Source organism: Rhineura floridana, chromosome 9 (genome assembly GCF_030035675.1).
Source record: "Rhineura floridana isolate rRhiFlo1 chromosome 9, rRhiFlo1.hap2, whole genome shotgun sequence".
NCBI lineage: Eukaryota > Metazoa > Chordata > Lepidosauria > Squamata > Rhineuridae > Rhineura > Rhineura floridana.
In genome coordinates, this window is record NC_084488.1 from 40,256,326 (window position 1) to 40,281,388 (window position 25,063).

The 25,063-nt window shown below is 42.2% G+C and overlaps 2 protein-coding genes across 15 annotated transcripts in view; one reads left to right on the forward strand and one right to left on the reverse strand.

Moving 5' to 3' along the window:
• LRP2BP (LRP2 binding protein) overlaps positions 1–22,033 on the forward strand; it is a 36,455-nt gene extending 14,422 nt beyond the window's left edge. For 5 of the 7 annotated variants that reach the window (XR_009757728.1, XR_009757725.1, XR_009757729.1 and 2 more), the window contains exons 4-11: positions 1,140–1,247; positions 4,671–4,813; positions 5,435–5,540; positions 7,361–7,584; positions 9,955–10,120; positions 11,820–11,907; positions 18,723–18,767; positions 19,818–22,033. Coding sequence is in view for 1 of the 7 variants with exons in the window: in XM_061582900.1 (XP_061438884.1) it covers positions 1,140–1,247; positions 4,671–4,813; positions 5,435–5,540; positions 7,361–7,584; positions 9,955–10,120; positions 11,820–11,885 (813 nt within the window). In the remaining 6 variants the exon portion in view is untranslated. Of the gene's footprint in view, positions 1–1,139; positions 1,248–4,670; positions 4,814–5,434; positions 5,541–7,360; positions 7,585–9,954; positions 10,121–11,819; positions 11,908–18,722; positions 18,773–19,817 lie in introns of all 7 variants that reach the window. The other 2 variants (XR_009757726.1, XM_061582900.1) reach the window with 2 other exon arrangements.
• Positions 10,620–25,063, reverse strand: part of SNX25 (sorting nexin 25) — a 138,386-nt gene continuing 123,942 nt past the window's right edge. For 4 of the 8 annotated variants that reach the window (XR_009757724.1, XR_009757722.1, XR_009757720.1 and 1 more), the window contains exons 18-20: positions 22,875–23,023; positions 20,589–20,689; positions 19,698–19,772 (exon numbers count right to left, since the gene is read on the reverse strand). Coding sequence is in view for 3 of the 8 variants with exons in the window: in XM_061582895.1 (XP_061438879.1) it covers positions 20,642–20,689; positions 22,875–23,023 (197 nt within the window). In the remaining 5 variants the exon portion in view is untranslated. The other 4 variants (XR_009757721.1, XM_061582896.1, XM_061582897.1 and 1 more) reach the window with 4 other exon arrangements.

Consider the following 25,063-nt stretch of genomic DNA (forward strand, 5'->3'; position numbering starts at 1 on the left):
GAGAGGTCCATCTTTAAGATTGTAATTGAAGGTTAGCCAGTGGGGTGTCCTCCAGATGTTGTGGACTACAACTCCCATCATCCCTGACCATTGGCCATACTGGCTGGGCTGATGCAAATTGTAGCCCACATCTGGAGAGTACCACGTGGATTACCCCTGCTGTATTGTATTTGTGGTGTGGACAAGTTATATATGTAACTGCCAAGACTGCTCATTTTCTATCTGCGGGAATTGATGTTAGGGGAAACTTTTTCAGGGGGAATGTTGTGCCTTGCCAGGAAGATTTAGAATTTCATGTTTGTTCATTCTTTTATTTTACTGACATTTTATAGAAATTTTATTTCTCCAGTGGGCACTTGGACACCCCCAAGCTGTATTTCTTCCTCTCCTGTTGCTTGAGGCAGGAAAGAGTTAACACTCCACAGGACTGTCATTGTAGCCCCTCCCACAGAGTTTATTTTATTTTCATGCCTTGCTTGAGCAGCACTGCTTTCGCCTAGCTCTTAAGTTCTGGCCTGTTCAAAATGTATTGCTTTTAGCTGATTACTTAATCTGGGACCTTTTATATGCATGTGCTACAATAAGTGCCAATTTTTTAGAGAGGCAATGATGTGATTTACACAGCATCTGAATCCGTTTAGGACTACAACCATTTGCCCAGTGATCCTTTGCGGGTTCGTGGGAACTCATCTCAGCACCTTGCCCATCCGGGCTTGCCTATTGACTTCAGTAGAGGAGACAGCTGTGTGTACACATCCCATCATGCAACTTGCTCTTTTGCAGTGATTTCATCCCAAGAACCTCTCTTCTGTGGTGCTTGCATTTATGTAGTGGGGAGCCAAGGGAACCTGGCGTGTGTTTCAGGAGAACAAACAGCTGGTTCATGTTCCAAGTATTATCTTCTGGCTGTGCCCATTCACCTGTCATGGCTTAAATCCAGGCATTGTTTAGATTGGATTAAATAGTGCCTCATGTTGGTATAATTAATTTCCATATTCCAAGATGCCTAGTGACAGTTTCTGGGTTGGAGTTTTGTACTTAGCTCCCTTTTAATTGATAAGACAGTCTTTTATAATGGCTCAATTGTATGCTGCCGGCTTCAGTAGCTAGATTTAATCCTGAGTATCTGATTTGTGCAGGGATGGTATGAAGAGGCATTGTTGCAGTTTGAACAAAACACAGATCTTCAGTCCATGTATCAACTAGGTGTAATGTACTATGATGGACTGGGGACCCCACCAGATCCTGTAAGTTACAACTAGATTCTTTTCTCCTTATTATTGATTAGGTAATTTTTTTTTACTTAATAATGTCTCTAATTTCAAAACAACAAAAATGCAAATGTCTCCTATTACTAAGCAAATGTCTCAAGCTTAACATTGATGGGGGTAGCAATCCTGTGGCACCAGGAAGGTGAGGGTGCTTCCAGACTGTTAAGCTTTTTGGGTGAGATTCAATCACATACCAGCAAATTCAAGTTGTACAATCATAGTTGACTGGGAAGTCTTACACAACAAACCCACTTCCCCAAAATATCTGACTTTTTGCCATAATGAAAGTGACATGAAAATGTGGAATGCTTGCTTTTGATGCCATGTCATCTAACCTCCCTGCAAACAAATGAGAATCAATTCCCATTAAATAGCCAACATTGTCTAGTCTCCCTACAAACAAATCAGGATGAGTGTAATAATTAGGCAGTCTGGAAGCGACCTCAAGATCCATGGTGGAAGAACTGCTAAATACAGAGCCCTGCCAGTCTCACTTTAGCCAGGACAAAATGTATGTGGAGAGGTGTAGCTAGAGGAAAAATTGGTATAGCACCTTCAGGGCTTGCATATTTCCCCTTCTTTGTCAGGAGGATGTTGAGGAAAATGTACTCTGTGGATCCAAAGTCTCTCTCAGTCTGCCCTCAACACACCCCTTTTTTCTCCCCACTGATTGTAGAGGAGGGATGGCTGCAGAGGATTCTTCAGCCACAAGGAGGTCCACAATATTGTATGGCTCCTGGGATGCCCTTGTGTCCTAAATACAGTGGGCACAATCTAGTATGACCACAGAGGAGCTTTTATGGGGCTTTCATTGCGGTCTCTTTGGTACAAGGTGAAGAACTTTCTATTCATATAGGCCTTTTAAACTGCAAGTTTAAAATCAGGGCTCTCAATCAGATTTTTAATTCATTGTATATTTGTGCTGTTATATTGGTTTTATCTTTTCTTCTCTCTGATGAGAAAAATATTTTTATGCTGCAATATATTGTTTTTGATTGTTTTAAATATTGTATTGTCTTCTATTTTTTATTTTGTTTTTGTGAACTGCCTTTCTAGGTTATTAGGCAGCCTATACAATTTTTAAAAAATTAAATGCTTCTTCAGAGGCTCTATACCAGGTGTGAGCAGGTTTCAGGCTTGTGGAATTGACTTTGTTTCCCCCCCTAGAAATCCAAGGTCCGCGGAGCACAGCCAAGTGCACAATAGTGGCTGGATGATGGGGGTGCAACCAAAGGCAAAAGGTGGCTCAGAGTCAGTTGCCTACCGCGACCTATGAGACAAACACTGAGATGACCTGCACATTCTCATTCACATTTACATCTCAGTTACTACAGATTAGGGGACCTACGTAATTAGGCTGCAATCCAATACATACTTATCTGGGAGTAAGTCCCATTGAACCCAATGGATCTTACTTCAGAGTAGACATGTACTAGATTGCAGCCTTAGAGAATGGGGGGAGGTCTTTTCATTTTGTTTTTGTTGAGCAATTAGAAGTCAGAAAGTCTTGGCAATCTACTGCAAGTCATCCAGTGATCGAATACCCAGTAGATCCAGATCCTATTATCTGCTGACCCCGTATCTATACAGTGTTGTTGTCCCTCACCTGCCCAGGCTCAGAGAATGCAAAAGCGCATTAGGGGGAATGGGAGGTCTGGGCATGCCTCCCATTTCTGAATTCAAACATGTCCCACTCCACTCAGTGCAAATTCCTAGTGCTCTGGTGCACATTCGAAAACAGGACTGGATTGGGTATGGAAGGGGTGCACACATCTCCCATAACTCTGAGTCTGTGATGCTGCTTTGGTGTGTGTTGGTTTGTGTAGAAGTGGGGAGCAGAGAAAATGGGGCTGTACTGACCCTATGGGAATCCTCTGTACATGAATGCTGCACCTGGACTGGATCATATGCATATTTAAGTTCTGAAACAAGTTTTTAAAAATTAAGAAAAGTGATTGAAGAAAATTTTATACTGCCTAATTAATTTTAAAAAATTAAATGTACACAATTACCAGTCAAACTTAATCAAATGAAACTTTCCCTAATACCACTAGAGGGCAATATTTTGTCACATTGTGAATGCACTGGGATTATTTCAATTTCCAAAGAAAATATGTGACGCTGAATGAAAGAAGCATGATGTATCATTAAATTCGTAGTGATCTTGATCACATAATAGCTCTCTAGTATTAAGTTGTAGCAAGTGTTAGATAAAAAGGTGTACCATCTTGGAAGCCTGTCTTTAGTGTATTCGAAATCAATTAAGCAGCACACACACTGCATTCAGTTATAATTTAGAAATGTTTTTCTTACTCAGATTGGTACTTGTATAAAAATAAAATAATCAAGATCATTACAGAGGAGAGTGGTTGCTGGGGTAACAGAACATGTTCCAGCACATCCAGGGAAACTGGACTGTGCTCCAAGTCTGTTGCCAGCTATGGTGGGGTGGGATGCTTCGGATGTGTTCCTGGGTTCCTGCAGAAGTTGAAAGGAAGCAAAACCAAGAAGGATTTCACACAACTCCCAGCATGATAGGAGGACGACGAAAATGGCTGTCAGCAAGCTATTTCCCTCTGGTTTGATGCCACCAGTGTCAGCCTCGGGATCACACTTAAGAACACAAGAAGAGCCTGCTGGATCAGACCAGTGGCCCACCTAGCCCTGCATCCTGTTCTTGCAGTGGCCAACCAGATGCCTATGGGAAACCCACAAGCAGGACCTGACTGCAAGAGCATTCTCCCCTACTGCGGCTACTGGCACTTGGCCCGACACAGGAATTCACTACTTTAAGAAATGCAGTCATGTTGATGACCCTCTGTGAATCATGATGTTTCTGCCTCCTTAGGGGGCCAGTAGCTCCATTTTCAGAAACCCTGCCTTAATCCTAGTAATCCTATACTGAAAAGTTCCTGCTATATGACAATTTGTTGGCACAAACTTTTTTCCTGGTGTGCATCTTGGGAATTACTACATTTAATGTTGTTATTAGCTTGCTAATATGGATTTTAAATGCTGTTATTTATGAAATGTGTTTGATATAGTCATGTTTTATTGTACTGTATATGCTTCTGTGAACCATGTTGAGCGCACTTTGGAAAAGCAGCATGTAACTTAAGAAGCTCATACCACATCCTTGAGAGAAGTACTCTTTAAGTTCCCAAGTTCTGTTGGAGAGAACTGAGTACTTCATGTATTCACTTCCCCATAGTATTCTGCCTGTGTGATGTGTGAGTAGACATGATAGGGGTTGGATCTGCTCCTCATAAAGGGTTGTAGCATTCCATTTCAAGCAACAGACTGGAGCCTGCCCAACCGCCCTCACTTGGCTTGACATAATTGGCTAAGCTGCTTAGTCACAACCAATTCAGTACTCCGTCTGTTTTCTGTCAACTGTAGAAAAAAGGAGTTGAACACATGGAGAAGATTGTCATCTCTAACTCCCCTAAAGCAAGGCATTTAAAATTTGCTGCTGCATACAACCTTGGAAGAGCTTACTGTGAAGGATGTGGAACCGAGAGTTCAGAGAAAGAAGCTGAAAGGTACCCTTCCCCTTTATAAGCCACCTGTGGTATGTAGGTGCATCGGCCTGGCAGCTTTGGAAAAGGTCAGATAGCTATGTTGCTGATAAGAATGAGCACAGGGCAGGCTGTAAAATATGCACAGCAGGAGTCATTTTATCAGTTGGTCCCCTACTTTTTTCCGGTTCCCACTTCATAATAATTGTCTTTCCAGTTTTAAGCTAATGCACCTTGAAAGCTGCCACATAGACTTGCTCTAAAGCAAGTGGGGGAACCTCTTTCCTGTCAAGGCTTGCATTCCTCCAGGGGTTATCTCAGAGGCCAGTGGTGGGCAGAGCCAGAGCCAAAAAGTGGGTGGAGCCACTCCTTTTCTCTCCATTCCTGCCCTCTCTACCCCATCCCCTGCTGTAGGGGATTCGGCTGCCAGGAGACAGAGGGACAGATTGAACAGATCACTTACAGAATGTTTTTCCCCCTCCATCTTCCATTGCTCCATCCATCTTGGCTTCCCCCTTCTCTCTTCCCTCCCCCCCCCCGGCTACCCACACCCATATGAAATTAATCCGAGGGCTGCAGGTTGCCTATCTTTGCCCTAAGAGGAAAAGGCAAACCATGTTACTTATGCTTTCTTACGTTTTCCAGATTCTGGCTTATTGCTGCAGACCACGGGAACCCAAAAGCAAGCGTAAAGGCTCAAACAGCCCTTGGGATGCTGTATTCAGCAAAGCATCCAAAGGATCTGAAAAAGGTAGCATTTTGGTTTTTTAGCTTTCATTACAAAACATGGATTCAGTTGTGTGGTCCAACAGAATGAGATTCTTGTATTTTAGATGCAACAAGAATCAAGAGAGCAGTACTGATACAAAAGCAACATTACAGGCAAAGTCAACATTTGGACAAAAGTAGGCAATCGATAATCTGACCAACACCTTTTGTGCATCCAAATCTGGTTTGTTATGATAGTCAAGAAATATTTTAAAATAATTTGCTTTAGTACTTGCTGTCTTTAGAGAGGAGACCCTTTCCACCAGGGGAAGAAACAGTTTCAGAGGCACTGTCCCTAATCTGCTTGTAGCTGCACAGCTCCATGTGAAGCTGCATCCCCCTTTACATCAAAAGATGGCAAGGCTCCAGTGAACCGTGGAATGTGAATGAGAATGGTACCCAACTGCACATTGGCAATGAATTCAGAAAGCTGCTTATGCAAGATCTTGCTTGCTTGCTTGCTTGCTTGAGAAAGAATGCTTTTGCATTTTCTCTATACAGGGAGGGTCTCCTCTCAAAACGTATTTGAGCTAGGTTTTACCACCTTTAACAATAAACCCAGAGGCACAGTGGCCTTCACCTTGTCTGAATTCAGGATACTGGATGCCTCATCTTGCTTGTGATGGTTGCCAGTGCAAAAAGTGAAATGTGCTTTTTCTTCACAAGGCTTTTGCTTTCCTAGGAAGTATGAGTTTTAGAAATCCTAAAGCAAAACTAAACATGTATGTAGACCTCTCCCTTTCCTTAAGCCAAACAGTCTTGCCTTAGCTTTCAAATAGCCAAGAGAAGAAAGGATGCAACTTGCAACAATATAACTTCAAAAATATAAATTATTTTTAAAGAAATTAAGCCATAGTGATTACGAGAATAATTTTATGTATTGTTGTATACCGCCCTATGATGACAGATGAAGGGCAGTTTAGAAATGATGATGAGAACTACACTACAAAGTGAAAGAACAAAGTGGCGCATTGGCAAAAGAAGAATCCAGTTTTGACTTTTTTAGTGTTTGTGGCTAGGTTTGAATAATAAAACATTATTGAGCCATGTGGGTTCACCGATCAGATTTGAAACTCAAGATACAGCATTACTAAATATGAAGGAAGGGTCCAACATCTGGGGTAATTTTGCAAGCAGTCTTGTTAGCATCTTGAGCTGAAAATTGCAAAAAATTAGTTTTGCATTTATAACTAAGCAAAACACCTGGCAGATTGCAAATGGAAATATTTTTTGTTTTTTAAAGATGGTATTCTAAGATTAAGAGATTAAGATATTGCAGATGGTAACTCCTCATGCCATATCCCAGAAGTGCTGATTTGTCTCTACCATTTTTGCTGGCGTTTATAAATATGTCTATATCTAAATCAAGGATCACCACTATTTTGGGGCCCATGGGCATATTTGCAAGTGGGAGAAACTATGTTGGGCAACACATACAAAGCAACCAAGCACAGACCACAACCTGTTCTATTGGCTACAGTAGAATGCTTTTTTCAAGCCTAATTTCAACAGGCAAAGGGGACCCTGTGGGCACCAGGGAAGGCTTCTGTGAGCACATGTGTACCTATGGGCACCATGTTGGCAGTCCCTGGTCTAAATAACAGAGGGGCCTCAGATCCATTGACTTAAGGGCACTAATTACATGCAATGGTCATTATATTTTGGCAATTATAAGTCTTTGCATTCCTATATAGCCAATAAGGTGGCTCCTAAGCAGTACTGTATCCATCAGCCCATGTTGCCACTTTATAGAAAGAAAAAGAAAATCTTACGTGTTTCAAAACCCCTTTTCCTTTCCTACAGGCATTTTTCTGGCATTCAGAAGCTTGTGGAAATGGAAGCCTGGAATCACAGGGCATCCTTGGTCTTATGTATCTTTATGGACATGGTGTACGTCCAAATTTAAAGGCTGCTCTGGAGTGTCTGACTCAAGCCTCAGATCGTGGAAATGTCTACGTTAAAGGTCATTTGGTAGAATATTACTACAGACGAAAATTTTTTACAAAAGCTGCTGAGTTTGCCAAAAGGTAAATTAATTTGTTAGTAATTCAAGTGGAAGCTAATGATGAAAACAAATGTCTTATTATATTATTTTGAAATACAGATATGTGCAAATATATTTCTACCATGCATTGCTGGCCTTTAAAAAAAAATTCTGCTCATTACAACTGAATTTCCTCTCCCCTTGACCCTCCCCACTTTCTCCATCAAAAGGGAAAGACAAACAAAGTATTGAAAAGTTTTATGTTTTGCCTTTCTATCTACTAAATTCATGGAGTTGGATTTTGAGCAAGAGGAGCACATACGTTCATTTAGGTATCATATGCACATGGATAAGGGCTTGATTTTCCTTATGTCATGTAATTCTTCAATAAAGAACTACTTTAATTTCCACATCAAAAATTTGGCATGTTCAAGTGCTAAAGTAATCCTCTTCCTCTAGGATCAAGGGTTACTTTAGCAATACAGCATCCACCCCTAGTTTTAAAGCACTTGGATGTCTTCTAAGAATGGAGAAAGGATTCAGCATCCTCATTGTGTCCTTAATTTCTAGATGATTTCTTGTTAAAAGGTCTGCTACAAAGACATTTGGGAACACTTGTTCCTACCTGGTTTCTAACAAGAATTATGCATGTAACATTTTTTCTACAGGTGCAATTCTGTGCATGTTTACTCAGAAGTAAGTCCTACTTTGTTCAGTGGGGCTTACATCCAGGAAAGTGTATGTACAATTGCAGCCTAAATCTCACAATGGTGCCTGCTGACATTTCTGAAACTCAAAGGTGACACTATACCACTGTGAAATCTTAGAGACAAAATCAGCATGCCATTATACACATTGTCTGGCCTTGTACAGTTGGTTGTTTTTTGTTACAAATAGCTGGTGTTCTGGGAATGGTTCCAATGGGAGCTTTCTTCCCATTTCAAAAAGCAGAGGGGAGGCTGCCAATGAGGATTGGTAGCACAGGAGGGGCAATGAAAGCCTTCCTCCTACAACCCACACAGCATGGTCTCAGTACCCTCCCTCTAATGTCTGCTATTTGTTTCACACACACACACACACACACAGAGCCAAACAACGTGGATAACATCATGTCTAGTTTGGTGCTTAGTTCTCCAAACCCATGATTAGATTGCTTTGCTGTGAGATCATGACAAAGTACGGTGTCCAGGAAATTTTCCCTGGAGTGTGTTTTAAATATTGTAACTGAAGTCTAGGTTTACTGTTAATTTCTAATGTCAGGACTGGAACCAGCAGCAGTGGAGAGAAAGAGAGATTGGCACAGTCTCTAAATCAGCACCTACCCACCTCCCAAGTAAAACAGAGAGTATAGTGTTAGGCAAAGAACAATTTGGCATATGCAATAAAAAGAGACAGTAATGTATCTATGTCATATGCTATGGACCAAGAGGGCTAGGCCTCAGTCAGTTAATGACTTAACAGCTGTCTTTTTTTTTTTAATTGGGCATGGCCTGAAGGACGAGAACATTAAAAGCATCAGAAAAACCCTGCTGGATCAGACGAACCAGTCCCATCTAGTCCCATAGTTGGAAGCCAATGAGCAGGGCATGAAGGGAAATCACCTCCGCTGTTTCAAGCAGCAGATGTATATGTTGCTTCAGAATATGGAGGTTACATTTAGCAATCATAGCAGACAGCTGTTACACCTTTATCAATTTGTCTAATCCCTTTTTAAAGCCATCTAAGCCAAGACCCATCATACATTTTGTGAACCCAAATTCCATTATTAATGGTGTATTGTGCGTACTTTCTTTTGTCTATTCTGAATTACTGTGAATCAATTACCTTTGATGACCCCACATTTTAGTATTATGAAGGGGGGAGAAAATGTTGATGTACCTCCTCTAAACCAGGGGGGTGTACGTGTGTAAGTGATCTTAAGTATCATCTAAAAAGCCCTGAACACTGTCTGCCCCCACCATGTCCCTGCAAGCCCATGCAGAGACAAAGACCTCTAACTGCTGCCTCCTCCTCCGAAATGAGAATAGCAGCCTTCCCCTTCTATTGCAGTTTAGCTATTTTCTCAGACACACGCAAATTGCTCTTAGCTCCCTCCCTCCCTCCCACTCACCCACCTTCGCTGAGGAGTAAATAGCAACAGACGGTCTATGAACATGCTCTTTATGCAACTGAGGCAAATGGGAGTGAGAAGACAAGGTGCATAAGGGGAAAAGCTATGACAAGAGCCTCTCCCTCTTGCTATGCACAAGGAGTAGGGCTTTAACAGTCCATTTCCTGTTTCTTGATTTGTGTGTGAAAAGCGGCGAAAGGACACAAAGATTTTGGCACGAAAATGCATTCATTGAGTATACAAGTTATTCCTATTTGTTCTAAAAATAACTCTTCTTTTACCATGTGTCGGGAATCCAAACAGAACAGCAGAAAATGATGATGTTGAAAAGATAGCAAAGACAACAGACTGCCTTCCTTTTTACATAAAAAGAGGGCTTGCTATGGCTTCTTTCTACTTGGCTAGATGCTTCCAGCTTGGCCTAGGAACACAACAAGATTTAGCGGCAGCTAAAAATTATTATTCTAAGGTATGTTGCTTTAACTCTGTTAATTCTTTGAGAAGAATTGTTCGGATTTTACTTCTCCTGCCCCCGTTTTTGTTTCCTATCACATTTGCAACAGTTTTATAGGACAAAATTATGCACTAAAAAAATGTTCCTAAAGTAAAAATGTTACACTGCATTCCTGCACATGCCTACTCAGAAGTAAGTCCCATTGAGTTCAGTGATATTAACTCCCAAGTCACTACATTGTATGGAGAAAGGAGTCACATAAATTAATGTTCATTAGTTACACACATATACAACACAAACTGGAGTGCAACAATGTATGTGTGTATGTCAAATATGAACGAATATCAATTTACATGTCTCCTTTCTCCATACCAGAGAGCAATTTTTGTAGTCACCTTGTGGTGTGATCCTCCCAGAGGGGAAATCCAGCATTCAACATACACTATATTAGTCTAGCATGTGGTTGAAAACCCACTGCATGTTACAATTCTTTCAAAGAGTCTTCCTCACTTACCTTATCGTAGGAGGGTTTCAAAGCTCACTTAACGCTGTGGTCATGTGAATCTACCCATATGTAAGAGAAAATATAATATAAATTTGCCATAAATGGCAACAAAGTATCACAGATTCATATGTCAAACCATAAGTGTTTATATTTGTTATTGTTGGTATTATTGTAAAAGCAAAATAAAATATTAAAAAATGACAACAAACATTGTTTCATTTACACTACCTCACAACGTAATCCATACCAATACAGCCTCTGTTAATATTCTCTATGTGGCCGGCATGAGCATTCCATCACTGTGGAGTATGTGTGCTGTGATCCGAGTTGTATGCACAATCAATGCACACATAATGCAGCCACTAAGGAATACACTTAGAATGACGAGCTGAAGTGGGAATATACCAGTTTCTCTTTAAATATTTGTATCTGATTAGAAGTGTGCATGCCAGCACCTACAAGATAGAAGCTGTTTGAAATTGTTGATGTGTCAGTTTGTAATCAGTTCAATATCTACTTGCTGGTAACTGCTCCAGAGTGTAACAACAGCTTTATGCCGCAATTCTGTGGATACTGAACAAGATATTTTTCTTCTGAAAATGTATTTATTTCAATGTCTACCACAAATAACCAGTGATCTATCTTGTCAAGAATGTGAGCTAGAGGAACTGCATCTCATTTGAAAAGAAAATGACATCACTTAGGCCAATTTACACAAAATCAGAAGAATTAAGTGCAATATTTTACTTTAGGCTCCAGGTGGTGTATTCAGGTGTGAATGCTACCCGAAGAAAAATCTCCACATATTTAGAAAGTTTAAAGAATTTAGTCTGGCCTTTTCTCCAACATGCTAATACATTCACAGATGTGATACTCTGCCATGCACAAAAGGTTCTACACTTGATTCTACTTACTATGTAAGACCAAATGTATACGTTCAGCAACAAGCAATAATAGAAAAAATGTGATGGATGACTTGTCTCAGAGGTCCACATCCTTGCTATATTTTAGTTCATTGTCCCATCTTGGAAGGAATTTTTAAAAAGAAAGTGGATGAAGGATTCATTAAGTGCATTTTTGGTTTTTATTCAAAGTATTTTTAAAAACTGCATGTATAGTAGATTTATAGTATAAACTTTATATAACGGACTGAATGTATAAAGTGTATTTCCTATTATGGTCAATCTAATTCACCTTTGTGTTTTAAAGGCATGCAGACTGGACCCAGCTATAGCTGCTGATCTTGAGCTAACAGCTAATCATGGAAGAATTTAGAGTATCATTTTGATGAATTTGAGTAAGTTCCAGCAGTTTTTCTTTATAACTACTGTCAACTGTCATTCAGCTTTTGATAAATCATGACTATTGTGAATGTTCTTTAGATAAATAATGTTTTGATGTCTCATTCCTTCATTTAGAAGTGAAGTATAGTGTTTCTTTCAGTGTGAGCTAACCATAAAGTTTTAGTCAAACGTTATTAAATTCAGAACTGTAACTCTGTTACTTGATTTACATCAGAGATGGGGAACCTGTGGCCCTCCAAATGCTGCTGGACTACATCTCTCATCATCCCTGTGGCCATGCTGACTGAGGTTCATGGAAGCTGAATCTAACAACATCTGGAGGGCCACAAGCAGTTTACATAATAAAGGTTAAGTGCTGATCCTTTAGTACATCTGTCTTTGCCTACAACTATTAAAAAATCCAAGGCCAGACTATTAAATGTCCCCAGATACCTACTCCTCCCTATTTAGTCATTAATTGCACATTCCAAAAAAAACACTGGAATTAAACAATTGAACCATCCTTTACATTTAAAACTTTGTTGGGAAGTCCTGTACTGGACCTTTCAAGTATTGCTGAACAGTAACACACCTTGTAGATACTTAGCTTTACAGTTTAGTTAGAGTCTACTTGTTGGGCATGCCTGTCGGGCAGCTGCATGAAGCTGGTGAGCACTGAAACTTCTTCCATGTGTGGATAGTGCTCTACAGAATCAAAGTAAGCCATGGGTTCAGGTCTTGGACAAGTTGGGATGATTTCTGCATTGTGACACACCTGTGCATTTGTAATTGTACCATCAAGTTCCTTGCTAATCTGATAACTATTGAGCAGTTTTCTTCCCCATGAGGCTTTAGGGGCCATGTTCTGGGCTGCTGAAGGATCGAAACACATACACCCCAGCCACACACATGGAAAGCAAAGCAGCTATACTTCTTGTATTGTGGCACTTCTCTAGGAAGTAGTAATTTAAAATGATGTTTTCTGCATCTGTTACAGTACTAGAGACCAAATGCCTTTGGGGCCATTCAGGCATTGAAAATCTTGCCATATTTCTTAGCTTGACTAAGTTATGAATTAAGGTTCAGACCACACCCGTGCTCCAACAAGAAGAAGCAAATGTCTGTAGTGACGAACGGGCAACTTTAGCATAAAAATCAGATACTGATTTAATAGCCTTTTAAAAAGGGACACACTTAAAGAAAATACCCATGGATATTATCAAGAAGGAAGAGAAATGGTATTTCTTCATGGATGACAAGAGGTCTCCAAGCGGTTATTGCAGCTCTGCCTTCAGCCCAGAGACAGGAAACACCTCAGCAAATCTTTGCTCCTCCCCTCATGCTGAGGCTCAGTTCTTTTCTTGCAAAGCTCTAGATATCAGCCTCAAGTACCAGCTCAGAATGGGAGAATATGCATCCAGAACATAAACATAGAAAAAACAAGGTCAAGTGACCTGAACGATAAATTCCTAGAAAGGAGTCATGGCATCTAACGAACTTAGTCCCATCCACCACACGAGTTACTGTATGAGTGGGCCTTGGAGACCTCTTGTCATCCATGAAGAAATACCGTTTACAGTAAGAACAAACTGTTCCTTCTCTCATGGATGACCAAGGTCTCCAAGTGGGACATACTATAGCTGCAGACCTAGGGCGGGCCTAATGAGATAACACCTGCTGTAGGACCCTACAGCCAAATGAGGCCTCTGCCAAGGCTAAAAGGTCAATCTTATAATGCTTTGTGAATGTACTGAGCGTAGACCACGCTGCTGCCCTGCAAATGTCTAAAATGGGAGCATTTATGGAGTACGCTGCCGATGTGGCTGCGGATATAGTGAATGTGCTGTAATGCGTAAAGGGGATGGTATATGAAGAGCCTCGGATGCTAATGATATGCATGCCTTAATCCATCTAGCTAGGGTAGCTGCTGTGACTTTTTTCCCCATAGTGCCTGGGTGAAAAGATATAAATAGAGAATCAGATTGTCTGAATGGCTTGGTCCTATTAATGTAGACTTTAAGTGCACGTCTTAACGTCTAGAGAATGCTATGCCTTCTCCCTGGGGTGAGAAGGATTAGGGCAGAAAGAAGGTAGTATTAGTTCCTGGTTTCTGTGAAAAAAGGTGTAGACCTTAGGGATGAAATCAGGTCTACTGCGCAGCACTACTCTGTCTTTATGAAAAGTGCATAGATGTTTTTGAACTGATAAGGCTTGCAGGTCAGACACACGTCTTGCTGATGTAATAGCCACCAAAAAAGCTGTTTTGAAGGAAAGCATTTTTAGAGATATAGTGCCTAATGGTTCGAACAGATGTTTTTGAAGAGCAGTAAGAACTTTATGTAAACTCCAGGTTGGAAAGTGATGTATAACTGGAGGACTGATTAGAGTGGCGCCGTGAAGGAACCGCTTTGCCAAAAAATGGGAAGCCAAGGTCACCGATCCTGGAGCTGATAATATGGAAGATAAAGCCGACATCTGACTTTTCAATGTGGCTGGGCGCAGGACCATCTGCAAACCTTCCGGAAGGAATAGCAATACATCTTGGATCGTCATCTTTTCCGGATTGAGTCCCTGCTTTGAACACCACTGTGAAAAAACTTTCCATGTGCTTTGGTAGCTGCAAAGTGTGGAAGGCCTTCTTGCAGACAAAATGGTGTTCACCACTGATCCGGCCATGCCCGACCTTAACAGCCGTGAGCGTTCAATTTCCAAGCAGCTAGATGGAGCCACTGCAGATCCAGATGAAACAGCAATCCCTGAGAAAGCAGGTCCTGCCATTTCGGAAGATGGAAAGGGTGGGACTCGGACAACTGGATTATCTCCGAGAACCGGGAGCGTCTCAGCCAATATGGGGCTACTAGCACCACTCTGGCTTTTTCTGATCGTATCTTCTTTAGGACTCTGGATAGCAGCGGAGTTGGCGGAAAGGCATACAACAGCCCCTTTGGCAATGGAGCGTCCACTTGTTCGGCTTTGTGACTCATATATCGAGAGAAAAAACAGCGGAGTTGATGATTTGTGTTGGACGCAAAGAGATCTACCTTGCACCTGCCGAATTTTGCTTGCAACATACGAAACACCGTCTTGTTGAGAGCCCATTCTCCCGGAAACATTTGTTGCTGACTTAATCAATCTGCTGCTATGTTCAGGTTGCCCTGAATGTATTCTGCCCTGAGGGACGTTACACGGAACTCCACCCAGGACAGTAGTGCCATTGCCTCCGTGTGCAGTTCAGGTGAGCATGTGCCACCCTCCTTGTTCAGGTGAGCCCGGACTGTTGTGTTGTTGGTCCGTATGAGGACATCTGGATATTGCAGTAGACTGACAAAGTGACAGAGGGCTAGATGTGCAGCCCGTAGCTCTAACCAATTGATGCTTTGACGAGCTTCCAGTGACGACCATGTTCCCTGGACGTGGAACCCCTGACAATGTGCCCCCCAACCTTTGAGGCTCGTATCTGTGATGATCGACCGGGGAGGATCTTGCAATGGAACACCCATCTGAAGTTGTAGCGGGGTTGCCCACCAGTGCAACAATTCCTTCACAGAGGTTGTGATGCGCACACAGCTGTGCCTGCAGCATGCGATGTCCTGCTGGAACTGAAGGAGAAGCCACTGCAGCAGCCGAGAATGGAGACGTGCCCAAGGCACAATGCCCATGGCCGAGGTCATCATGCCTAGCAGTTTTGCAAGTAGTATAACATCTGCCACTTGACTGTGAGAAATTGTAGAAGTTAGGTTCACTATTGTTTGAATTCTCTCATCTGAAAGATAAATGGAGTGATTGTGTCTAGCGTTGCCCCCAGGTGTTGGATCATCTGTGACGGGTTGAGTTGGCTCTTCTGGTTGTTCACCAAAAACCCGTGATCTTTTAGGTGAGCCAACACTATCTGAACGTCTTCTCGTGCTTGAGTAAGTGATTTGGATCTTATTAGGATATCATCCAGATAAGGATAAACATGCAGCCCCTGTAGCTGGAGGTTGGCGACTACCATCACCATAATCTTGGTAAATACCCTGGGGGCTGATGAAAGTCTGAAAGGTAGTGCTTTGAACTGGTAATGGAGGCCGTTGTAATAAAATCGCAGGAGATGGCGATGTGCAGGAAACATTGGGACACATAAATAGGCCTCCTTGAGGTCTATGGACACTAGAAAATTGTAAGGTTGTAGGGCCTCCCTGATTGATGACAGGGTCTCCATCCTGAATCTGTGTGGGGTAACAAATTGATTGAGAAATTTGAGGTCGAATACTGCGCGTCAGGATCCATCCTTCTTCCCCACTAAGAAGGCAACTGAGTAAAGCCCTGAGAAAAATTCTTCTAAAGGCACTTCCTCTATCACTGAGATATTTAGCAAATGGAGGATCTCGTTGGACACTGCCTGAAACTTCAGTGTGGATTTGGGGACGGGAGACGGAAGGAACCTGGCAGGCGGATACTGCAATAAATCTATTTTGTAACCTTCTTGAACCACACATAAAAACCATTTGTCCTGGGTGGTTTCCCTCCAATGATGGGAGAACTGACCTAACCTTCCCCCCACCGGTAGTAATTGGGCGGAGTCAGAAACGTTGCTGATTCTGACGCCCTGGGCGTTCTTGGCTGGGATAGCTATGGGAAAAGGAGGATTGGGGAGCTTTCGTTGGGAATCTTGTTTTGTTCCATGCAGGATGTGAGTTTCTGAAATCACAACCTCTTCCATTGGATCTGAAAGGACAAAAGTTGTGCTGAAACTGGAAGGAACCAGAGGGGTGACGATATAAATGCCGATCCCTTCGCTGTGATGGCATGGCCTTCTTTTTATCCCTAGACTCAACTAGGACATCTTTTAATGCTGACTCTCCAAACAGCTTGTAACCAGAAAAAGGAACAGAAGCTAATGTTGTTCTAGATGAAGCATTCACATCCCAGTGGGAAAGCCAGAGATGCCTGCGGGCAACTACTGCTGCCACCATAGCTCTGCACAAAAATTGATTGGAATCCATAGTCACATCAGCAATAAACATCAAGGATCATCTTTCAGCAAGGTCTTCTAAATCCTAGCAGGATCTTGATCCATGTTATCCAAAAGATCCTCCACCCACAAGAGCGATGCCCTAGCAAAAACAGAGGCTGAAACAGAGGCTCGGATTGCCAGTGCATTAGCATCATGCGATCTTTTAAGGGTCAAGTCTGATCTATGCTCATTAGGATCCTTCAGTTGCGCATCCCCATCCCAGGGAAGTAAAGCAGAGATTGGACCGTCCACTGCTGGTGTGCGAAGCTGTTCCATCATTTCAAGTTCCAGAACATAATATTTATTGGTGTAACTAATTCCCTTCCTACACTGAAGAGGAATATCCCATTCAGATTTCATTAAGGTCTTAACTGAGGCTGGAAGTGGAATACCCCTATTTATCCTAGTAGTGGCTGGCAAGACCATAGCACTCTTAGGTAGAGGTTGTTGTTGCTGGTGGTGGTAGTGGTAGTGAGGTAATAAATCCAGGGCAGCTAACACCTTAGCACATAATGGAGCGTAGTAAAGATCTGTAAAAAGCCTGGAGGAAATTTGAGTTCTCATGACCCGACTCCTTGCTCCATTCCTGCTCGTCCCATATGGGTTCCCCTTCCACGTCTGGAAGTTGACTATCATCCTGTGATTGAAGGATGGGAGGCATAGCAGAACTCAGTCCTCTGACAGCTGCAAAGAGGGATGGTGAAGCTCTATTCTCTTGACACTGACTGCCTGCCAACCTCTTAGCTAAGTATTGGACTGACTGTGTGTTCTCTTGGGCAGGAGAATGGGCACATTTTGATGATTGCCCTCTGACCAGCTCAGCTGCCAGGTCACCTATCATAGCGTCCTTGAGCTGCTGAATCACCTCAGGAGTGAAAAGCCCAGATAGTGGGTTTTGCTCTTGTGGTTGGTGCAAAATCAAATTGGGGGGTGCAGAGACACCCAGATGTGCTGCCCTGTCAGAAAATAATGGCCTCATCTCCTCTTCAGAGGAAAGAGATTCCACATTATGGACAACACTAGAGGTCAAGCGTGGGGGCTCTGGTGAATGATCACGCTGGATCTGCAAACTTGCTTGCATTGCACCCATGGCAGGGGCTACCGGTGTCCTTTGGGATAAATACGTGGCAGAGTAGACCAAAGGTCCCATAGCGGGGGCTACCACTCCCCTTCAGGACATCAACGGAACAGCTAGTGGCTCAGTAAGCTGAATAATGGCGGGGGCGACTGCTCCCCTTTCAGCTCTAGGTTTTTCCACCGTTCCCATAGTGGGGGCTACTGTTCCCCTTCGGGATGCCAGGTTGTTATTTGACGCCTCAGAATGGTCAGTAATGGCGGGGGCTACCGCTCCTCTATCGCTAAAAACCAGTATTAAGATTTCCTCAGGTTGATCAGAAGCTACCGCTTCAAAAAGACTGACTGAGGTAAGTGTTGAGGTTCTGGTGGGCTGAGAAGAAGCTACCGCTTCATATTGCCTGTCTGTGATAGGAACGTCCCATGTCTTATTAATTAGAGCCAAGTCTGGTGAAGCTACTGCCTCTATGAGTGGCCATGGTAGGGGCTTGAACTGAAGAAATAGTTAGTTGCACCGTATTGTTTAAAATGGCAGGCGCTACAGGCGGCAATGTATTCAAAATGGCAGGCGCCACTAACGAGCTTCCCGCTAAAGATCGCCTCAGTGCTGAGCTCGCTGGTGATTTTTTTTAGAGTTTTTCGATGATCAGACACTGTTTGTGGTTGCTGACGAGCCGAGGTTTGTCTTTTTAAAACACTTTTTCTTTGCCGCTTTATCTATATTAACATTAACAACATTTTTTCTTTGTAACAACGAAGAGAAACAAAGAAAGAAGAGAAGCAGAGGAGACTAGTAATCAAACGGTAAGGTAAGAATTAATACAAACAACATTAACAGTAATTGAGAAAGAGAGATCTCACAAAATGCTGTACTCTGAGCTGAGACAGGAAATGAACTGAGCCTCAGTACGAGGGGAGGAGCAAAGATTTGCTGTGGCGTTTCCTGTCTCTGGGCTTAAGGCACAGCTGGAATACCCACTTGGAGACCTCGGTCATCCATGAGAGAAGGGATGAGAGGTTTAAGCAAGAGGTTATTAGCAAGATTGTCATTTATACAGTGCTTAAGGCTGCATAAATTCATTCATGATGTGTTTCATGACAACATTAAATCTACGTTCTGCATCTTGCAGAAACAATTAATGCAATTCTGTATGAAAATAGCACTCTGACCCATTTGCAAGCTGAAAAGTATAGCTTAATTATGAAACGCTACAGTCTAATTTTGTTATTTATTGCTTACAAAGGCTCCAAACTATGGGAAATCTTTGGTAAAAATAAAAACAATAAAATTTACACAATATCGTCACATATATTGCACAACAAGGCTCTTCAATACAACAAGAAAATAGAGGAACGTTCATCATCCTCAGCAAGAAAATTAACTGTACAACATTTATTGGTATACCACTAAAGCAAAATGCCTTTCATAAATGTTTAAAATACTCTATAGTTCTTACATCTTCTATTAACATTTACATTTCAATATGCATCCTAAACAGAGTTATTCATGTTACAGTTTTTTTTTAAAAGCCAGAAACTACGCAGTGCTGGCATTCTATCATATCATCAGTTCTTTCAAGTGTTCGTTGCACCACGTAGAACTTTAAAGGAAAAAATACTCTACAAATTCTCAGTAGTCTTCAGCTAGCCCTCTATGGAAAAGAGAGAAATAAGTTACATGCCTGCTATTAAGAACAGACATGTCTCTACTAATTCACTTGTGCAGATTCAAACCTGAGCTGCTTTAAGGTGCTCTAAATGAGTTCGCAACTCAGGACACAGTTCAATTAGCAGCAATTCCAATACCACCTGGAAAAGAAAAGATATTAAAATCCTGCGTTTTTTTCTGCACAGGTAATTGCAATCTAAGTCATTAACGGGTCGAAAAGACATATCCCTGAAGGGTACCATGTGGACCCCACAGTGGCCAATTCAGAGACAAGAGGCATACATGGAAGGAAGAAGCAGCTGTAAACCATGGGGCATGCCGGCAGTCCACAGATCACCACAAGGCTCTCTACAATTATTACACTGATTAAATTAAAAATCAATTTGAATATTGATTACTGTGGAACACCACACAGAAAAATGCTCTTAAAAGTTGGAGGAAGGAACATCTAGAATTGTACCATACACAATTCTGTAAATCCCCAAAGGTACCACAGATGCACTCAAAGCCTCCTGGGTATGGCAAAAGTCAGGGTCTTCCCCCCTGTCCTCAAACCTTCCAGGGGGCTTTGTAGTGCTGGGTAGGTCCAAATCCTTATTATTCATCAGTGTCTGCAGATACCTAGAGGCCTCTGGATAGATTGTGCATGATTGGGAAGATCAAGAATTAGTAAATTTCTCTGATTTAGCTGATCCCTTTTCCTCCCAGTTTCAACCACAACACTGAATTTCCAGGGGATTTTGTCCCCCAAATCGCTTCAGTGGATTTTGCTCATCCCTAATTAAAACAAATCCTGCAAATAATTCTAAAAGGGTAGAGGATAAAACACTAGCTAATGCTGCAAGCGAAGGATAAGGTCCAGAAGCCAGTACCAAGAATCCTAGTGTTACGACCCAAGGAAAGAGTAAATTTAAGTAACAAACAAACTCATGTCATATAGTATGTTAGTAACTCACATAAAGAAGATGTTTATTGGCCTTGGTTTCTTGAAGTGCATTGAATACTTTGATTACACCATGGCGAGCATTTTGCTGTCCAACAAGACTCTGTAGTGTATCTGAAAGAGAAAAAAATGTAGTTTTGATTATGTATTTGCTAATGTGTATGAAAAAATGTTAACGATATAATGTGTAATGAAATAGGTGTATTGAAACATGTCTTCAAGGGTTGCATATGTCTAAGGGCCAAACCAGATGCAACGGCTACAGACTGGCATGAGTGACTCCCCTTTGGTAGTTGGGCAAGGGGTTCTGATGGGAGCTTGACCCAACGGAGCGAAAGGGTGTATGGGGGAGGGTTCAGCTCCTCTTGTCTGCTCTTGTTATACAAACTCTCTATAACTGGGCTCCAATATCAGAAGTAAACCTTGGTGGGAAGATCTCAGCTTCCTTCACTTGTTTCCCCTCTTTTGCTCTCAAAATCTGATCTCCCACTAAAAGCATGAGTCTGCTATCATCTAATTTGGCCCTAATTTGCATCACCGCATCACACAAATATTCAACTCTGGCAGTCATAGCAGCAATGTGGCTCAATAGGAGTGTTGAACTGGAGAAACCTGGATTCAAATTCTTGTTTAGTTATCACTTTATTGTGAGCCCAGCCAAGTCATTGCCTTCAAACGTATTTTCAATCCTGAAATGCAGTGAACTATTTTGTCAAAAACAACTCTTCCTAGAGATTTTCAAAATGGAATTTAAATTATTCCATTTTGGTGCATGTGGAAAGTTTAATGATAGGAGATAGTCCTATACTCTATTTCAACCCCCCACTCCAGTCTAGCATAAATATTTAAGGATGAAAAACACTGGCCTTTATGCCAATCATACCTTTTAAAATATTGCTTAGCCATCTTGCCCAACAGTTTAAATTAAACCATAGAGCAAACTGGCTAGGTACAAAATAAAATGGAATATTTGGGCAAGAATTGGTATACTTGAGCTACACTAAGTTGAATCTTTACTGAATTGAAAGGGTAGTAAATGCCCATTAAAAATATGCTTTTTTCTGCAACAGTTGATTTTTGTATTGTATTTTTAGTGGGTTTTTAAAATCCTATGATGGTTGTTTTTAACGTTCTGTAAACCGCTTTGATGTTTTTAACAAAATAGTATACAAATATTTTTATAAATAAATAAATAAAGCCCAGGGCAGGGAAGAGTTCATGAGTCAATGTCAGACTGTCTAACATCTCAAATCAATCTAAAATGTTTAACTCTTGCATTGAAATGGAATGAAACTTATAAAATAATGACTTCCTGGATAAGAACAAAAGGGAAGCCCACTTTATTCTCAAAGCAGCTAACCACACTCCTTTGGGAAGCCCATAAGCGGGACATGAGCACAATATTCCTCTCTCACTCATGATCCAACTGGTATTCAGAAGCATACTGCCTCTGATCCTGAAGGCAATACGTAACTTTATCCTCCACAAATTTGTCTAATTCCATTTTAAAGCCATCCAAGTTGGTGGTCATCACTACATCTTACGGTAGTAAATTCCGTAAGATGTTGTGATGATAGCCGCCAACTTGGATGGCTTTAAGATGGAATTAGACAAATTCATGGAGGATGAACCTATCAGTGGCTGCTACTCATGATGGCTATGTACTACCTCCAGGATCAGAGGCAGTATGCCTCTGAATACCAGTTGCCTGGGATTCACACAAGGAAAACAGCTATTGTGCTCATGCCCAGTTTATAGGATTCACATAGAAAAGAATGTTTGACTAGATGGGCCTTTGATCTGATCCAGCAGGACTCTATAGTCTTATCTAGGAAATTAATTATTTTATAAATCCCATTTATCTCAATGGCAAGCACTGAAATAACTTTGTCTCAACATTAACCATTTTGGGTTGTTTTGAGATGTTATACTGTCGCACTCTAACCCCCCATGCCTTTGCAATCACATCCTAACTTCTTCTAGAATCATGGGCCAAATTTCATAGGCTTGTGGAATTTCAGCACATGCACAGAATCATAAATTGTCAAAAATCCAAAATGTAGACAGGTAAAATTGATCAGTTTCTTCCTTCACTGAATTTGTGTGTGCAAGATACCATTGTGCAAGTCACTGACAAAATTACCAATTATCTCCAGCAAGAGTTACCAGCTAAATAAAGGAACCAAAAGTGTTAAAAGAGAGTGTATCCAAGTTATCTATCTTAAAAAATAAATTGGAGATAGAAACATAAAGAATGATTTGATTAGGGTAAGTATGTAAAATGTACCATTGGTCTCACCTGAAGGGTGATTTTCATAGGAGGTATGCCATCAAGCGGGTAATGACTCCACCTATCGTCCGAAGGCAAGAATGTTTCTGAAGTCAAGACTAGGGACGTCAGGCCCCTCCCACTCTCCAGTTCATTCGCAGCGAGTCCAAGAGAAATATCTAAAAATGCAGGAAAAAAGGCCAACGGGCCTACCAGCAAGAACATAACATAATAGCAACATTCATAATAATATGACTCTAAAATAGCGAGATAACAGCAATAGCAGTCTTGACTTCACTGATAAATGTAATAAAATAGCGTAACAAGTATATATAACATTCCCAACAAAATATCTAGGTATCCTCCAACTGGGAGGGTCGTGATGGCATACCTCCTATGAAAATCACCCTTCAGGTGAGACCAATGGTACATTTTCCATAGGAGGTATGCCATCAAGCGGGATGTACCAAAGCAGCCCATAACAGGGAGGGACCACCCACATCCTAATCCTCATTAAGAACCTGTTGCAACACTTGTCTGCCAAAAGAGGCATCGGCAGAGGCATAACGATCTATTTTATAATGCCTTATAAAGGAGTGTGGGGTAGACCAAACAGCAGCCCTGCAGATAGCAGCAGCAGGAGCATTAGTAGCAAAAGCAGCCGTAGTGGCCGCTGACCTAGTTGAATGAGCTATTATCATTATGCTAGCTGGTACAGGAAGCTTAAGGGACTCATAAGCTAAGGCAATACATGCACGCAACCAGCGGGATAAAGTGGAATTAGCTACTTTTTGCCCCATGGACCTTGGATTAAAGGATACAAACAAAGACTCGGTCCTTCTGATATCCTGAGTCCTGGACAGGTAGGTCTTGAGAGCCCTCCGAACGTCTAACGAACGCCAGGCCTTCTCGAGAGGATGAGTAGGATTTGGACAAAATGATGGCAGAACTATGTCCTGGTTGCAATGGAAAACTGAATTGACCTTAGGACGGAAGGAAGGGTCAGTTTTCAGCACAACAGAGTCCTTGTGAAAGACACAGAGATGACGAGCAGAAGACAAGGCGCCCAATTCTAAGACACGTCTGGCAGAGGTGATTGCTATCAAGAACAAGACCTTGAAGGATAACAGACGTAAAGGCACAGTCCGAAGAGGTTCAAACGGAGGGCACTGTAAAGCCTGCAGGACCTTTGACAGACTCCATGAAGGGAAGCGGTGGACTACAGCTGGTGAGCGTAGAGTGGTTCCCCTCAGAAAGCGTTTGATGAACAGGTGTGATGCAATAGGGGCACCAGTGGAGGACACTGAGAGAATGGACGACAGAGTGGACGCATGTTGACGTAAAGTGTTGGGTCTAAGTCCCATCATGAGGCCCCTATAAAGAAATTGTAGCACCTGTTGTACTGTAGCCCTGGAAGGATCAATGTTCTGGGACTGACACCACCTGGAGAACGCCACCCAAGTATGTTGATATATACGAGTGGTAGATGGTCTTCTCGAAGCCAAAATAATGTCAATAATAGCGTCTGACAGGCCAGCCGATCTCAAATGTCCCCGTTCAAAAGCCACGCTGTTAGGTTGAGCCACTTGGGATCCTGATGCCATACAGGACCTTGTGATAAGAGATCTGGCCTGACTGGGAGTGGCCAGGGATTCGTCACCGACACTGCAAGGAGCTCTGAGAACCACGGTCGACGGGGCCAAAATGGTGCTATCAGGACCAGCTGTGCCCTCTCGCGTCGTGCCTTCCTCAAAGTTTTGGCTAATAGGGGTATTGGAGGGAAGGCGTATAATAGTCCCTCCGGCCACGGCAGTGACAGAGCATCCACCGCTTCCGCTGTCGTATCCAGGTATCGAGCGAAGTACCTGGGTAGCTGGCAATTGCGACTGGAGGCAAATAGGTCGACTGAGAAGATGCCGAACCGACACTGGAGAAGATGGAACACGGTCGGATGAAGTTTCCATTCTCCCGGAAAGACCTGTTGTCTGCTGAGCCAGTCTGCTGTCACATTCCAAATTCCTCTGAGATGTTCTGCTTTTAGGGATTGCAGATGTTGTTCTGCCCAGTCCAAAATGAGGTAAGCTAGGTTCTGCAGAGGTCGGGACCTGGTGCCTCCCTGTCTGTTTAAATGAGATTTGGCACACGTGTTGTCCGTTCGAATAAGGACATGGTCCAAGTGGAAGCGAGACTGAAAATGAAGCAGAGCTAAGTGGACAGCT